The sequence below is a fragment of the Mercenaria mercenaria genome, chromosome 15 (genome assembly GCF_021730395.1).
Source record: "Mercenaria mercenaria strain notata chromosome 15, MADL_Memer_1, whole genome shotgun sequence".
Classification (NCBI taxonomy): domain Eukaryota; kingdom Metazoa; phylum Mollusca; class Bivalvia; order Venerida; family Veneridae; genus Mercenaria; species Mercenaria mercenaria.
This window is the reverse complement of record NC_069375.1, coordinates 15606956-15625930: the sequence shown is the minus strand read 5'-3', so window position 1 is coordinate 15625930 and position 18975 is coordinate 15606956. Positions and strand designations below refer to the sequence as shown.

At 32.2% G+C, this 18975-nt stretch overlaps 1 protein-coding gene across 1 annotated transcript in view; it reads left to right on the top strand.

Annotated features, from left to right (window-relative positions):
* Positions 1 to 1002: 1002 nt before the first annotated feature.
* LOC128548707 (uncharacterized) overlaps positions 1003 to 18975 on the top strand; it is a 29105-nt gene continuing 11132 nt past the window's right edge. The window contains exons 1-10 of the mRNA XM_053524075.1: positions 1003 to 1120; positions 9421 to 9520; positions 10143 to 10253; positions 12331 to 12450; positions 15605 to 15724; positions 16030 to 16182; positions 16872 to 17120; positions 17374 to 17574; positions 17805 to 17924; positions 18150 to 18272. Of these exons, the coding sequence (XP_053380050.1) occupies positions 9436 to 9520; positions 10143 to 10253; positions 12331 to 12450; positions 15605 to 15724; positions 16030 to 16182; positions 16872 to 17120; positions 17374 to 17574; positions 17805 to 17924; positions 18150 to 18272 (1282 nt within the window). The 5' untranslated portion in view covers positions 1003 to 1120; positions 9421 to 9435. The remainder of the gene's footprint in view (positions 1121 to 9420; positions 9521 to 10142; positions 10254 to 12330; positions 12451 to 15604; positions 15725 to 16029; positions 16183 to 16871; positions 17121 to 17373; positions 17575 to 17804; positions 17925 to 18149; positions 18273 to 18975) is intronic.

Below are 18975 nucleotides of genomic sequence, written 5' to 3'. Positions count from 1 at the left end.
TAAACCCGCAATACAAATGTAAATAAATCGCTTGAACGTTATAAAATATACACACGCAGTTAAGGTGATCTCCTGTCGCAGAAAATTATGTGATTCCATTTACACTCTTAAACAGTCTTTTACATTTAAGACGTCAAAATGCCGACTGGATCGTTAGTGCGTTACAATGATAAAACACCAAAAAGTTACTTGTCATTGGAGTTTAGTTGTGATGGAATAATCCTCCAACGAGGGCGCAGAAGACTTCTGGAGGAGCCGCCAATATGGGTTAACGGTGGTGACTATAAAAAACTTAATTACTACTCTATTGTACAGAAAATTAAGTTAGACAAACTGGAAGTGTGACGAATAGTCTACGTCATTTCCGCATATACATGTAATACGTGCATTTATTGTTAGTTTATATTTCTGAATGATCTGCTTCAATTTCTTTTATGTTGGAGGCCTCCAAGGCCGAGTGATTCAGGTCGCTGATTTCAAACCACTTGCTCCTCATAGATGTGAGTTCGAGCCTCACTCGGGGCGTTTGAGTTTTCATGTGAGGAAGCCATCCAGCTGGCTTATGGAAGGTCGGTGGTTCTACCCAGGTGCCCGCTCGTGATGAAATAATGCACGGAGGGGCACATAGGGTCTTACTCCACCATTAAAGCTGGAAAGTCGCGATATGACCGGTAATTGTGTCGGTGTGACGTTAAACCTAACAAAATAAATAAATAGATTAATAAATTTATATGGAGATGTAGACAAACTAGTTTTACATATAGCAAAAACTACAAAAGTATTTACTTTATTTTCGTATAATTATATGTCAATGCCTCCGGGATATAGAATTTTAAAATTTTTTGAAGTGAACAAGCCCAAGTACACTCCTTGAAAATTAACGTTTACACAATGATCTTGTTAAGTTACGTCCCTGACGTTTTTAGTAATCTTCCGGGTCTATCATTTAAACCTTTATATCTTAATTGCCTTGTCTAATTTTATGCCTTGATTTTCTATAGCCAATTGAATCCCGTCTCGTTCGTGTATAAGCCTATAAACAGGAATATCAATTACCAAACCTTAATGCAAAATTGTTCAGTCTACAAAATGGAGCGGACTTAAACTGGCTTTAAATGTAGTAAGTACATTTTAGCTATATATTTGTGCCTTCTGATTACTGCTGCATCGGTAATATGTTAGTCAGTAGATATTTTACACTTGTTTTTTTTCCTGCCCTTTCTATCCCTTCTTTTTTCCTAAATCAATATGGAAGGAACTTCTTAGTATTTAGGATGAATTTAGATTCTATTAAATCACTACCACAGTCAGATTGGTATTACCTGCCTTTTATACAAATGTACTACAAATATGGATAGAGTTCAACAGATCTGTCCACAACAGTAGTAAACTAGAAACTTTTGATAAAATAAGACAACAGTTAATATGGGGTAATAGCTTCATTAAGCATAAAGGAAAATGTATTATATTCAAAAAGTGGATAGATTCTAATATACTTTTTGTTAATGATTTATTGTCAGAGAAAGGTGAACTTGATATAACTCAAATACTCAATAGTCTCAAGGTAAAAAATAACTGGATATCAGAAATAAATATACTGAAAAAAACGCAATTCCAAAGGAATGGAAAATAATTTTAAAATCAAAAGACTCTTATTTGACTAAAGTTAGAACAAATTTAACCTTCCCTGATGTAAAAAGGAAACCTTTTACTGACGTTACCAATAAGGATATATACATGGTACTTGTTAGCAAGAAAATTGAATCACCGTATATTCATAGGTATTGGGAAACACAAATTGGTCATCAAATAAATTGGAATGCATTTTACTATTTTTTAAACAAAATTATTCCTGACAATAAAATCAAACAGCTAAAGTATAAATTGATTCATCGTATTGTTGCTACAAACTTGAATCTTTTTACTTGGAAAATAATAGATAGTCCGAACTGCCATCATTGTAATTGCATTGAAGACAGTTGTCATTTCTTCATTAATTGCAGTTATTTATCAGATTTCTGGAAGATCGTTCATGAAGCACTTAGTAAGTGTGGTTTAAATAAATCGGTGAAAAATATGAATAACATAGTAATTGGTTACAAAATTGATTATAAAGAATACCAGGATATTAATATTTTACTCAGTATAATAACATACTGTATTAACAAGACGTATCTCTTCAGCGAACGAAGAAAGAAATTTATTAATATGATCGAAATATTGCACACTGATATATTAACTGTGGTTAAATATTTGTCAAGAAATAAAGATTAAAAGTTACTATTTCTTAATAAATTTCTGAATGCGTTAGAATACTATTGCTAAAGAAATTATATGTAATGCTTATCACTTTGTTTGAAACATAAAACATCTTCTATATTACTATCTTACACATTTGTATGTTATATTGTAAACTTCACTTGTGTAATATTGTGGACTTTGTCAATAAACATTCTGTTTTATGAATAAATTTGAAAAAAAAAAAAAAAAAAAAAAAAAACACTTGTTTTTTTTTAATTATTTGAAATTTCACTTAACGGGAAACAAACGATCATCTCAGCTTCGATCTGTTTGGTTATGCAGATAGTAGCATACTATATATATATATAGTGTGCGCGCGTATGTGTATGCTTATTGTTCGTCTTGTCCTTATGTGTTGGCTTTGAGAGAGTGTGTGTGTGTGTGTGTTGTTCGTTTTGTCCTGATGTGTAAGCTTTGAGTGTGTGTGTGTGTGTGTGGTGCACGCGTTTGCGTGCTGGGGGGTTCGTTTTGAGGAGACTGCGCTTTTGGTGCGCGGCATTCCCTGTTTGATATTTTTCTTTGTTTTTTTTTGTACCATCCCTAAAACGTTTATAATAATAATGAAAGAAAATATTTGAGCGGATTAACTTTTAAAATATTTCGATTGAACTTAAATGCATTGTGAAAAAATACATGAAACAAACAAGTATGTAGAAAAACTTATCGTCCATCATAACTTGCCTGTTCATCAACTACATTGTATGTCATTTTATTTTACTATTCCAAATGTGTTGGTGTAACAACAAAATTAAAAAAATACAACAAACATTTAAATGACTTAATTCAAATAAATACCACTAGTAGGCTCTTTATATAGGATAGAGTTGTACTACGCATCTAAATAAGCAGACTTAGATCGTAATTAATAATCATAAGAATACGCCATTGACCTTTCGATAAGATACTAATACGTTTAGAACTGGAAGGTCAACATTGGTACATCAGCTTTTCTGAATACTAGTGTTCTCATTTCAAAAACCTGGTTAACAGTGTGATGCAAAACTCGTTTAACAAATATACTTTATTTTCTTTTATTTAGTTTAAACATATTTTATTGCTTATATATACATGTATTTACAGAGACAAGACATTTATAATACACTGAAAAGCAAAAGGGTTTGCCCAAGTTCTTACAACATTAGCGATCGGCCCTCCCCTACATAGAAAGTAAATATATATTGTTATTTAGAAATGGCATAATTTTAAGCTATTTGTAACATGCATACATAATAAGCAGAAGAAAAAAAACAACACAAAACGTTGAGTTAGAAACATAATAATTTGTCCAGCCAAGAAGTATCCCACCAATGATCAATGGATTGGTTTCTGCCAACAGATACATTCGCAAAATAATGAACTTTTGAACAGCTGTAAATACTTTTTTATTATTTTCAACGTCTAACAAATCACTACCGAAAAGTAATAGATTTACATTAACCGGATTAAAGATTCTAGTTTCTTCAAAGAGTATAATTCTTTGAGGTTTAAATATGGGAGAGTGAAATAGGTAATGCTCAGCATCTTCAAACGAGTATCCACAATTACATGTTGCAGTTTCCCTCAAAAAGTTCCTGAACAGATCGCCATGAAATTTACTACAGTTATTTCTAATGCGCGCATGTAGAACCGAAAAAAGTCTCTTTCCAAACAAAAAATGCTTAGGTACTTGTGGCGCTTTGAAGTTCTCTTTCATTCTTGATTTATATATATATATATATATATATGAACTTGAATCGCGAACAGCAGTATCAAGTGTATTCCATAATTCGGTAGCAGAAGGTATAAATGATTTATTGTATGTCTCTGTACGTCGATTTACTATTGTATAATTGTTACTATTCTTTAGTGGAAAATTTGTCGTTTCTGATATTAATGAAGAGAAGATATTTTCTACGTATTGTGGAAGAAGACCATTTTATGCTTTATAGACCGTAACCAACTTCTAAATTTTTCGCCTGTCTGAAAGAGAAATCCAACCTACTTCTTTAATCAGAGAGTTGATTGAAACCGACCGCGTTAAACCTGTTACTATGCCAGCGGCTTCATACTGTAACTTTTCTAAAGATTGTTTTACATATTATGTGCATCCGTCCCACACAACCAAAGCGTATATGGGGCGCATGTAAGAGATGTCGATTTTATTTAATGTTAATTGTTTTAGTTTAAATTTTAATGCCCGCATTGTACTTGGCACTTTAGAGGCTGATAAGGTTATATTTTCAATGTGTTTGTGCCATTTTAAATCTGTAGATAGTGTTAAGCCTAAATATTTATGATGATCTGCAAATTCGATAGAGTTGTCATTAAATACAAGTGTTGGCTTATTATTTATATTTGTTGAGAAAAACATAACTTCAGTTTTACTAGGATTTAAATTTACTAGCCATTGTTTAGACAATTCATCGATGATTTGGAGGTCACGATTTAAAGTCGTTTCGATATAATGTGTGTCACTAGATGAAACAGCTAAAGAACTGTCTTCTGCAAAGAGGCGTGTTTCACTTAGTAGATTTTCGGCAATATCATTAACGTAGACGATAAATAGAAGAGGCCCAAGGGCGGGGCCTTGGGGAACACCGGCAGAGATATCAAGTATTTCAGATTATTCAGAACCTACAAACACAGACTGTTTACTTTCAGAAAGACAGTCATTGGTCCATTTTAAGAGTTCGTTATTAATACCGTATTGTCTGAGTTTAAAGATGAGACCACGGTGCCAAACTCTATCTAAAGCTTTAGAGATGTCGCAGAAAATAATACATGTTGACTGTTTTTTATCGAATGATTCACATATTTGATGATATATGTCGATCAGTTGATAAACAGAGGAATGACCTGGAAGAAACCCTAACTGTAATGGATACATTAAGTTATTTGAATGTAAGTGATTGTTAATATCTTTGAATATTACCCTTTCCATTACTTTTCCTACACAACTAATCAGTGAGATCGGTCGATAGTTTGAAGGTGAATTTTTATTTCCATTTTTGAAAAGTGGCATAACTTTTGCAAATTTCCAGATATTTGGATAAATACCTTCATTAAACAAAATAGTTAAAGGATAACTAATACTGAATCGAGTTTCTTTTAATAATTTATGACTGATTTCATCTGGTCCGACAGCTTTATTTGTTGGTAGTGATGAAAGTATATCTATTATCTCTAGACTTTTTATAGTGAAATCTGTCAAAACATTATTTCATTTATTTACAAATGTCGGCAGTTGAGTTTCTGAAGAATCAATTTTTTATATTGAAGTGAAATATTCATTTAAACAGTTAGCTTTATCGTTATCAGTAGTATAATATTTTTCATAGTTATCTTCGTCAACGACTAATGTTGATATTGAGTTGAAGGCATTAGAATTTGTACCTTTATAAGTAATTTTCCAGTTTTCCAGTACTGTTTTGGATTGTTCACGTTTGATTCTTCTAACGAAAACTCTAGAGTATTGAAAATTTTTTCTTTAGCATGTGTTTTTAAGTTATTTACTTTATTTTTCAGTCATTTAAAGGCATTCAAATCCGATGTCAAATTAGTTTTTATAGCTTTTTTCTTTGTTCGATCACGTTGTCTTTATGGTCTGCGAATTTCTGAATCATACCAAGGTTTGTCTTTAGGTCGGATAGTGACTTAACGCGTAGGAATGCATTTTTCTGCCAAATTCAGAAATATTGATGTAAAAGAGTTACACGCTTCGCGAACGGAATTTAAAGTTAGACACGACTAATCTGTGTTCTGTATGAGATTATTCAATTCTTGAAAACTTCCGCGATCGTAAATCCATACGCGTCTTTAACATATTTTACATGATACTTGTGTATATCTAATATAAACGTAGGTTCCATAATAATCGCTTATATCACGTGGTGTATTAAATATTCCTGAACGGTAAACTTGGATATTGTCAGTAACTGCTATAGGGTCTATTAATGTTGAAGAGTTATCAGTAACTCGTGTCGATTCTTTAATAATATTTCGAAGATCATTAAGTAATAAAATATCTTTTAATTTGTGATTATTCAAATTTAATTGGTCTTCATTTACATCTCCTACTAAAATAACTTTAGCACAATATTCAAGACTATTTTCTAAACAAATACTCAGTTTATTTCAAAATTCAACGGGCGCATTTGGCTACAGATATGATATATAGTATGTTTGTTTCTTAACATAATCCAAATTGATTCTTGCTGATAGACTTCGAACATTAATTTACGCTTTGAAATAAATTGATCAGAAACATTAACTAAAATTCCGCCTGAATGACAGGTAACATCTTTGCGATAGACAGTAGAAAAAGATTCAATAGAAACAGATTCGTTTGATAGCGTATTGTCAAGATGTGTCTCTGTGAAACAGAGCAAGTCGTAATCAAGCCATTTATCTTTTATAAAACTAATCTTATTTCTAATACTTCATATATTTTGACTATAAATAGATAAACAATTTTCATCTGTATCATTCCTTTATTCGATAGGTTACTGATCAAACCTTGATGCTTTTTAAGGTAATTATCGAGCACATATTTTATTATTCTCTATTTTTGTGTAAAGACACAAATAGATATTCTATAGGAAATATGAATTTCAAGTGTCTGTTTCCAAAATTTTGTGTCTTAATGATATGTCAAAGGAAAAATTTCATGTCAAAGGAAAGATTTCGCATTTGTTTCGATATCATCGTTGAAGTTTACCAGCTATTTAAGCAATTCACTTCTATATCAGAGAATGGAATAATTTTTACCGAAACTTCTTGACATATCTGAATTATAGTCCATGAGAATTCAGTTTCATTTTACAAAGCCCCATCAGCGTCTTCACGCGCTTATAATTTAGGTATAACGTTGCTTTTTTCAAAATGTCGTATTTACAAAATAAATCTTTGTAATAACGGAATCTTTTTTCGTATTCTCGAATATTTTAGATGTATTTCGATGTTAAGGAATATCACTTCAAATTTATAAAGTGGAAGAATGTAATGTATCAAAATTTCTTTAAAGTGCAGTAGAATTCCGAAATAATATTTCAAAATAACGAAACGATATACGAAATAAGAACAAAATATTTTTTTGAAAAAAAAAAAAGAAATAAAATTTCGTATTTTCGAAATTTTATTTAACATTTAAAATATTACCTGATCATGTTTATAATTGTTATTTTTAACAAATGAAAGAAATATGTATCATTTAAAATTAAAACGTTGAATGTTATTTTAGGGGTGCTGTACTGCTCCAAGAATTCTAAATTACTATATATCTAATTTATTCATTGTAAACAATAAAGCTTTCACAAACAAAACAAACATATAATTTCTTTGTGGTTGGCTGAAACAGATTATTCTGGACTTTTTTTAAAAAAGATAAAATATAAAGATTACATAATTAGAAAATAAAACATTCTTCACCATTTTAGACATGATTTTAAGTCTAACGTATCTGCTTTCCTGTCTCAATACGGGTATAGTATATATGAAGACATTTCTTCGCCTTAAAATTTTATTTTAAACAATGCATTTGTTTTGAATATCGTTTGAATAACTTTAAATGTTGATACATTTTCAGCACAATAGTGCAGTTATTGTGAATTTTGGTCTCTTTTACGGCGTTGAAAAAACGTACGGGATTCGCATGTCAATTATGACAAAATGAATATACTTAGCCAATCATGTGTCACAATCATTGAACATATATCATATTTCAACAGCTGTAAAGTTTAACAATTTTCGACACAAAAGAGGCATTGAAATCATGTTGAATATTCCTTGCACTACAACTTCGAGTGTGCATTCAACACCTACTGCATAAAAAGATCCCTACTAATAATATCAACGCGATGGTATGTGTTCAATAAATAAGCAGTTTGAGAATATATCTAGTTATTTTTACAATTAGTTTCGCCTGATATGTAAATAATTGAATAACACCGAATGTTTTTTGGGCGTAATCATAATTAAAGATATAAATGTTATCTAACTTTTATCAGTTTTTATCTCATTAAAGATATAAATGTTATCTTTGTTATCGATTTTGTCAGGTGTTACGACTGTACAAAGAAAAACAAACAAAACGACCGCGGTATAGTTAAGAAGAAAATGCAACATTTTCTCACAATGAGATTCACAGATAAAAATTAATTTGAAAGACTTTAAATGTCCACAATGTGTTTAAATACATTGTCACTCATAATACTAGTATTGATTATGTGCAACGTTAACATTCACAAAGTATTATCAATATTATAAAGTATATGGTGTCTCGTTTCTGCCATGTCGTGCTGTCTTGACAAAAGTAGGGTGAAGATACGAAAATTATTTCCGTCGACGTCGTAATGACGCTCAATTTTATCGTGTCCTTGTGCAGGCGGGGGGGCACGCGACAACACTAGTACACGTCAAAGTAGCATTCTGCCATGTTGTCTTCGGTCGTGCTAAAGGGACACTTTGCGAAAACGCGAGAACAATAATTTTATTTTGTTTCTCCTTCAGCTTGACATGCGCGGTATACTTACAAATATGCTGCTACAATAATGTAGATAAATTGAAGCAAGTACACGTCGCTCAGTATCCTGTGTCAAGATCATATTCATTTTAGCTTATTTAACTTAGTTGTTTTCTATTGGTATCAGGGTATCTTTTATATGTCCGTCTGCATATGTCAACTATGAGGCGAAACAAAGATAAAACAATTTGTCCTGTCCTCATGTTGACGTGCCTGTCAGTACGATATCACAAGAGCACGATGGAATGCTATTATCGTGTCCTTGTATTGTCTTCAATAGGGCACCAACATAATAGAAAAATGTAATGTCGTCATCTTACGTTTGTCGTGTCCTCGTGCTAGCTGGAGTGCCAACACGGCAATGTCATGTTGTCGTTCAGGTTGAGGCACCCAAACGATAGCACGTCTGAGCAGAAACGAGCCACCATAAAAATTAGATATGGGCGAGACAAATGTGAACCATTTTGAATGTGACTGAATTTCCTGCCGTATACAAATCGGTTGTCTAGTGTTAATGCTTATGCATTTGTAATGCTTATGCTTTTGCAGGTTAAGAAATATAATTGGCATATTAACAAAAGCATATAACCTTTACAACAACTTTGCTTTCTTTAGTGCAGGTCAATGGATAAATCATGCAGTCTGTGGATTCAATGAAGACTTTATTTTTCTGCGTATTTCTTTTGCTGGCCATTGTTGTCGTTGAAGTAAACACATTCGGTAAGTTCTCATGCATTTGACCGACTTTATAATTATAATTGGTGTGTCGTCAATGACACTTAATGAGTGTTTCAAGGTTTAGAAAACACTCGTGTATTGTGGTAATTGAATAATCACTACGACCATTAACATTTCTAACCTGAAATTAATTAGTATTTCAAGTCAATATTGCTGTAGTCATTAGGGATTATCTTTACACAAGTGCATTTTTAACTGTAACAATTTACTTGTAAAAAGGTACAGGTCTAGCCCATTAGCTGACGATATCTTTTGAAATCGTGCTTTATCCTGAACAAATATCCTAACGCAATACTTTGATTGTCAGTATGTTTTAAATTAAAAAATTAACACTTTTATATTTTAAACACATTGTGAAAAACTGCTGGTAATGGTTTCTAAAAATCGAATGATGCAATCACACGATTTTTTAAAATCCACTCGGATTTTGTGAACATGTTTTTCATACTCAATTATTTTACTGCTATTTAGTTATCTTAAGAGCATGATTTTCCTGATAGTTCTATGTAAAACAATAGCTGTTGTTCACCAGGTACATGCTGTATATAGACAAATTTGAAGCACTTTTTAATAAAATATGACCATATTTGATTTTTTCCGCAAGGTTTTTGTTTCGAGGACAGTGATTGTACAACAAACAACACGTTCTGCGATGGTGGTGAATGTATGTGCATTGCTGGTCACACACTTTTGAATGGAGTAGAATGCTCACCAGGTACTTATTATATTTTACATTATCAATAAAATCTGAAAATATCCTTTGGGAGCATAAAATGCATCAAAGCAACAAAATGGCAGACTCGGACTGTTAGAGTTTGATCATGGTAGGTGATGAAATGTACCACATCCCTCGTAACTATAAGCAAGCTTTTTTTCTCAACCATGATAAAGAATATGTTACTATTTTAAATGACACATTAAAAGAAACGGTATATATATTAGTACTATTTTATGCACAAGTACACATTATTATGTCTCCCACATTTAATGGTGGAGACATTAATTTACAGCTGTCCGTCTATATGTCCTTCGGTTTGTCTGTCTGTCTATATGTCACAAAATGTGCCCACGCAACTTTTCCAACACCACCGGGCGGATTTAGGTGATTTTCAGAGGAGTTATGGCTATTTGATTTGCACAGTTTACTTTGGCCGCGCAACTGCTTCGACGCCACCTGGAGGAATTTAACTTCATAAAGTAATTATCAAATTCAATACTTTTGTTCCCCTCCAAGAATAATATTTTGAAACAGAATTTAACCGGCGGTTAGCTTAACAGGCAGTTAAAGTTTCGAACAACCGGGCCCTGGGCTCATATCGTCAGCATGTCCCGGCCGGAGATTCTCAGTGAAGTTATGACCCTTCATTTGTCAAATCGTATGACGTTTTGGTCAATTCTCTTAAATAATCTAGATTATTTCAACCAAACCTTACAAAAGTGAACAGTGCCAAGTCTAATTGTGGATATCATCGGTATGTGATTTTCAGCAAAGTTATTGCCCTTTATTTGTCATGCTTAATGATATTATGGCCAAATATCTTACACTATTGAGCAAATGTCCACAAAACCTTACAGGAGGTATCGGTGCAAAGCTTGTTATGCATATCATCGGCATATTCCGGTTCAGTAATTTTTGTGTGTACAGCGTTATGGCCCTTGATTTGTCATATTGTATAGTGTTTACAATACTTGTTGTTTACCACTGGGTTGAATTTCACCAGACTTCACGAGGGATCAGAAGTATATTTGTGCATATCAGTTTAATGATGTTCAACGCAGTCACGACCCTTCATTTCACAAATTTAATGCTATCTGTGCTACTTCTTCTATATCACGGGTTGATTTCCACCAAACTTTACAGGAGTGATCATTGCAAAGCCTAGTAGTGTTTATCATTGGAATATTACGGTTCAGTGATTTTCCCTGGAGTTATGTCTCTACATTGGTGTTTTACAATGTCTGCCTGCTAAGTGATGGGAGACGTGCGTTTTCCGTGAAAACAAAATTTCTAGTTCTTATCATTTTAAGTTAAATCGCATTTGCAGCAGTTAATAAAAGATAATCAATGTTTAAATAATGAATAGTACTATTAAAGGCATGGCATTTATATTTGAAACACTATTAACATTCTTTTCTTAATGGTACATTTAATTTTATTGAATAAAATATATCTTCAGTTCAAACTTACCCTTAAACAAATTATGTTATATAAAATGGCGCTGATAACATTCGGTATCGCGTGAAGGTAGCATGTAAATGCAAAAATGTTCAATCAAACCCAACTATTTTGTGTGCATTATGTAAACATCGTAAAGCATTTTCAACTATTTTTGTATCAGCTTTATAATGATTTGACAAAAACATTTTTCCTACTTAGTAGACATTATTATATTTAGTCTGATATAAAAAAAATTGAAATTTTCACAATTGAAATAATTGTTTATTTAGCAATACTGTTTACGCAACATTATTACAACGAAATAAAACTATTTGAAATGCTTGTTTCATTAGTTCAGTTATGTACCAATATGTCATACTGATATAACAATGTGATTATAGTCATACTAGTTTTACCCGAATTGTTTATAACATACCTTTCTGCAAGACATATAAACTGCAACATAAACGTATAACGTACTTTTACCAATAGAATATTACTTTAACTTAATTAAATGATTCGAGGTATATAATTAACTTTTCATCTGAATCATCTATTAGTCTACATCCAGTAAAAGAGTGAGTTTGGTCCCTACTTGTCTTTATACGCCCCATTTCGTAATACTTTTTTTCAGTCTTTGGACGATCTTGTCTTGATGACCTCAACTGTGATGACGGAAGAACAATTTGCAAAGACTCTAAATGTGTGTGCAACACGTACGAATGGAAGGAAGAAAACGGCATTTGTGTATCGTGTAAGTATAGCGTAATTTCAAATTGTTCTAGTTGAACAAACGTGATCTCGATGGTCGTAGAACTCACCTATATTTTTGTCGAAAAGTGCAATATGAATGTTACAAAAATTTCTAACCTACATACTCCTACCACCTTCGACAACTCAACATGCTTTTTACAATGTGTATACATAATAAAACGGTATAATTATTGTTATCCTTTTTACAAACATAATTGCATTAATAAACAAAAAAAATCTATTTAAGATAAGATAAACGGATGTATCAAATGCAAGCAATTTGGTGTTTAAAAATAACAGTATTTCTAACGCTTCGCTCTAATAAATCATATGTGAACCATGTACACATTATTTCATACACCGCTTATGCATGTGTTTTGGTAGGAGGAGAATGCATTTTTGGATTGTGTCTTTTTCTGTTTGACATTTATCGAGGTTTTCCTATTCATTTTTTTTACATCCTGTCGACTATCAGAGCACTTTTTAAATACCAATGATGCAGAAAAATATGTCAGGTGTCAATAATTCTGTCTATACATATTTATTTGAAACGTCTTTGCCACCCTCGTAATTCATTCAGTTAGAAAAGTTTTCTCAAATGAATGGAAGTTATTTAAAACAATATATTAGAGTCTTAAGAAAATTTACCCACCATGACGTTCCAAACTACTCGATCGATGCACTCATCAATCGTTAATTTACAAACTGCATTTCGAATCACATATACTATTACAAATTTCTAGATTCTTTGCCTAGTTCAATTCACAATCGGTTGAAAAAGAACTGTAGTGTCAAAACTGCCATATTGTTCAGTATTTTCACAATTGCTATATATTTATTGTCGTCAGTACCTTTGCAAGTATTTTTTTTTCAGATGATTAAAGATGCTTTTACATTAACATGTAATAATGTATGAATAAAGCATGTTTAGTTCGTGTTTTCATATTCTGAGGAATCCTAAGCTATAAGTTGACGTGCAGGCTCATGGAGGCGAGGGCATCAACAACTCCCGAGGGATTCTGTACATGCTACAACAGGAAACAGTATTCCTCATAATTATTCAATGTATCTAGCGGAACACACCGACACTTAGCTTAAATGCAAATATCATTTTAGAGGTCAAATCTCACCATAACTCAACCATCTATCACCGAATTTTAACATTATCTTGCACACATTTCTCCATAGCATGCCAATGTGGTATGTACAACTCACAGACATTTGGCACTTGGAGGTCAAACGTTAATATGATATAAACAGGGTCAGTGTCGGATCCAGTTTGTAATTCTGCAAGGTTTCAAGGATTTTTATAAGTACTTAACGCGAATGATTCCCATAACAAAACAATGTGTCATGTGCAATTCCCAGACGTAAAGCGTAAAGGTCTATGTCACACTTCGAGGTTAGAAATTAACATGGTATCAACAGGAGCTTTATTGTGTTTGCATTTACACATCTGAGAATTTATGAGCAGCTCCTGCTGTGATACCAATGCATTTAGCTATATGCCTAGTTGTAAATCTTGCATCGGTAGCAATCAAATCCTTTACTTTTTCAACTATTTTTAGCGAAGTTGCATTTTTCGGACGGTGTCATGAGGCGCATCTTTTACTGAATCTACACCGCATAAATTAAATTTCAAACACCACCGTATGACAGTTCATTGTTCCCATAAACACGACATCATTAAATATGTCTTTCGCCTGTATACCGAGAAAACAGCGGTTCTTGATAAAGGACCGTATTTGGTCAGTGAAAGGAGACCTTTGCCCAACCATTTTAGCTTTAGTGTACACGCGTAGATAGTCACAGTGTTAATCGAGCTACTATCAAAGCTAGACTGAATGGACTTAAACAATGGACAGCTTACACAACCCTCTATGCGATACATTTCCCTATTTCGTGCAAATCGTAGTTAAAAGCGAGAATTTGGCCTAGTTGCATTCATATCTGAACGACCCTCGTACTTGGCACAAATGTAACATGAGCCGAATTTGCACATGCAAGATCGAGACCTTCGATTAAAGGGCCATGGTCACTTCGAGGTCTGGGAATTTAGTTTAAATGTCTGTCCATTCTCTGATTTTTTACATATATACATAAATATTTCAATACATTAGCAATAACCATGACATGCTAATGTGTCATATAGACCCTGAAAAAGGTTTTATTCTTCAGAATTATTTCCTTCTAATAATATTAGATATTTCATTACATTTCCCTCTCTATACTCATGAATTTACAGACGAAATTTTACTAAATCACTTTGATATCAACATATGTTTCAAACGGTTAAGAACTGTAGACTTTTCGACATGCAAATTCAAATCCAAAACATACATACATGTAGCATAATAGTTAATATACATAAGATCATCAAGTATGCTTCATTTAAGACAATCTTAAAATCCCTTCCTGATTCCTTTAGGGACTCTCTATTACATGGCATTACTTCATTCACTTCCGAAACCTTAGACAGTGACTTCATTATCGTTGGAGGGGAAACATGCGTTCTTGTGAAATTAACCAGCATTTCTTTCAACTTTACCGCGACCGCAAGTTGCAGTGTGGATATCTTTTAACTGTAAACAGTGTCTTTTTTCATTATACTCGTATAAATCTTAGTTTCATACTATTCCAACCTTCTATATCATTATTTAAAAAAGATAAAGTAAACTCATTGAATTTTACAGCATGATGAGTTTTATTTTTATTGTTAACCTCAAAATATGTGATCAGTCAAAACTGTTACCTGACTCAGATACGGTATCAAAAACTCTGTTAAGTAACCGCCGTAGTGGAAGAGTCCCGTTAATTGAAATTCTTTAATAGTAATAACTGAATAATCCGAAAGGACCAGAAAACGCAGCACACACTCTCTCTGATTGGATATATAATAAAGTAGGCGGAGCTATAATGTTGTAATGTCTCTTCTACAGGAGAGACCTTACATCCGCCACACGGATCCTAAGACTGATGTTGAAAAGTTAAAGCAGTGTCCCAGTAAAATTTAATGTATACTGAATGTATGTGGTACAAAAGGAAATACACATGCTATTATCTGCCTAAAATGTGCATAGGTAGTGTCAAAATCGTATTATTTACTTGTTTCTTTACTTTATGCATCTGTAGAAAATGTGTTTTCGCTTCTTCAGATTATGGCTCCTTCTGTTCAGACTGGTCTGACTGCGGACTCTCAAACAACTATATGTGTGAGGAAAACACGTGCAGATGTGGACCTGAATATAAACATGATAATCACACGTGTGAAAAAAGTTTGCGTCGTTTCTTTTTCTTTCTTTTTTTCAGGAGTGTTACTTTAACAATGTCTCTTTGAAGGTGTGCAAATAAATATGTTGATTGAAATCATCAAATATATCTTTATGAACTTTAAAGTGGCTCGAACTAATGAGACGTATGAACACATATAGTGATATAATATACTTTTTTTTCTAGTAAATAACGGATTTTAATCATAATTCGACAGCATTTTATTAAAGACAAATATGATCGACAACATAAACAATGTTATCATAAAGTTAAATTTTTATAATTCTATAAATATTTTTTGACATTTCAGTTTTGAATAGTAACTGTAGAATTGACAACAGCTCAGAAGACTGCCCTCTTGAACATGCAGTATGTAAAAGACATTACTGGCATTGGAACGACATGTATGGACAATGTAAATGTGAAAATGGGTTTGACGAAAACAATGGTCTATGTATACAGGGTAAGAGAACATGTTACATCAACCCTGTTCTTTTGTAAAAATTCATGAACGTTCAAAGACATAGTGATTTTTGATCCGCTATCGGTGTATCTCCATGGAGGTCTTATAGTTTGTCCCCGTGTCCGTTACTAAGAGTTGAATTTTCCAAAATGATTGGTCATAAAAACTTTATACATACGAGGCATTTTAGTCTTTTATTCGATGGCTACGTCGTAGTTAAAAAGCGAGAAGGATTTAAATATTTAGACGGAAAAATAAAAATCTGCATGCTATATTTATGTCCGTTTTCTGTCCATTCGCATTATTTACTATAGTCTATTGTATAATTATAGCGCTACCTGTTACGTAAACAAACTTTGTATATAACATATATCAACAAAAACAGCCTGCAGAGATTTATTATGTACTACCATACAATTTACAGTCGTATATCTAGGCAAATAATTAATCCTCACATAATGTAACCTGTCATAACTTAAAAGATGTTTTGCATTTTTCATGAAACATTAAGCATAGATAACAGGTAATACGCAGAATATGATGTTTTCCTAACATTGTCAAAATGATTTGCATATCAAACGCAGGTTTAAACGAAATAATATAACATTCACATTACTTTCTTTAAAATTATAATTTAGAATTCAATCACTTTGGTAGTAACTACTATATGCAAGTTTTATTTTATATAGTTTTAGGTTCCAGTTGTAAAGATGTAGGTTGCGGAAACACTCTCCATTATTCCTACAAATATTTAGATCCCTCCTATAAGCCAAATGTACCAAATCAAAACTACTATTACTTTTACTGGTATGATGAAACAAGGTATTGGTACGACTGGTACTATTATTATCATTTACATCTCACATGTAACATTGACAATATGTGTGTGTGTGACCACGGTTTCAAGACAGATGATTCTGGTGTATTCTGCGAACCAGGTAATTCGATGCAGCACCTTTTTTTTGTTTTAACTTGTTTTGTTTAATCATAGAACCGATATATATTGCCATAGTAACAACATGGTTTAATTCAGTGTACAATTCATTGATTTTTTGTATTTTTGTTGTTTTTATTTTTTTTTTTTAAAAAATAACACATTTGATTTTAGCTCGTTTTAAATTAAAACACCAAACAGAAAATATATATACACATATGATTCTTTGTACTAACTTGCGTGTTCTCGGTTTGAAGTACATGGAACTCCTTGTGAAAGCACAGATGACTGCGGTACTTACCACGGATATGCATGTGACACTGACTTAAGGCAGTGTACTTGTGCCGAAAATTACATTAGTTACAGTCAGGAGTGGTATGAACTGGATGTTGACGAAACCTATCAGTATATCAACAATTATAATTTCGACCAAACGAATGTATATTTGTGTAAACCTGGTAAATATGTCCTTACCAAAATTTTGTAAAATAGAATTGTATGTCTAAAACTGGATCATGAGAGATTAGCTTGGGAAATATGATTAAATAAATCTTAGTACAAACTTTATTCTTAATCATATGACGAATAAATAACATGAATGAATAAATAACATGTTTATTATTCTAATAATTTTAAAGTTTTTTTTATCTGACATGCATTTCTTTTTGTTATTTAAATCTCCTAACAGAACTCGGAGAGTCTTGTTCAGTTGTTAATTGCACTTTTGAAAATGCTTACTGTAACGAAAACAATAACTGCACTTGCGAAGAAGGTTACACAGAGGATAGTGATGGCACTTGCCAACAAGGTAATAAACATAAGTTTAGAATAATATGTCTTTAGATATTTTACACTATCCAAAAGTGATATTTAAGACAACATATTAGTATTCTATATATGATATGAAGTTATTTTATTTATTATATGTAGGTGATTTTAGACAATTTCATTTTAAATCACTTTTTGAATATGTAATTATTTAATTGTATTTCGCTACATTATAAACAAGACACTTGAAATTACTGGTTTTCAGTTCTTGGAATGTCGTGCATACGTGACACGTTTTGTCAGATAGTTCCAGGTGGATTTTGTGCAGACGATAACACGTGTAAATGCAAGGAGGGCTTCTTTCAGACCGGATGTCTATGCCAAACAGGTACATTGAATTAAAGGCTTTGACAATGTTAGTAAACGAAAAGGTCTTGCATTAAGGATGTAGGATCATTTTTTTTCTACAATTGAGAATGTTTGCATACTCTGTGAGCTTGAAGAACGTTAGTTTCAAAGAAAAGTAAGAGCAGAAAAAGCTCAAGTCACCGCACTTGTTTCTAATTTTATAGGGCATTTTTACCCACTGTTTAAGCACTTTTGAAATAAAATAAAATTGAAAAAAAAATGGGATTACCAAATAAAATATAAAATATTCTACTTAATGTTTATATGGATTTCAGGTCTTACAAGTTACTTCAAATATACAAGTTGATATTAGTGTTATGTAACCACAAATGTCACTAACAAATCTCTTTCAGTTGAAAAAATAACGTTTTGACGTAATTACCCCACCAAACTTTTTTCAATGGAAAAAACGTGTTTAAATCCACAAAAAGAAAATCTGATGTTAAGATTTTAAAAATATTTTTGCTGCTTTATTGACACATAAAGATGCTTAAAAATGGAAAGAAAATATTGGGCTCACTGTGCATCTAAGGAATATATGTTGAAATTTTTTTATTTTTTTTGATATTTTTGGTTCTTTTAGTTTTAATTTTAATTAATTTATACTTCCAAGATAATATTTATGAAGTGCTATGTTAAAAACTTTTATTTCATTTTTTTTTATTTCATCTGTAGCATATCTA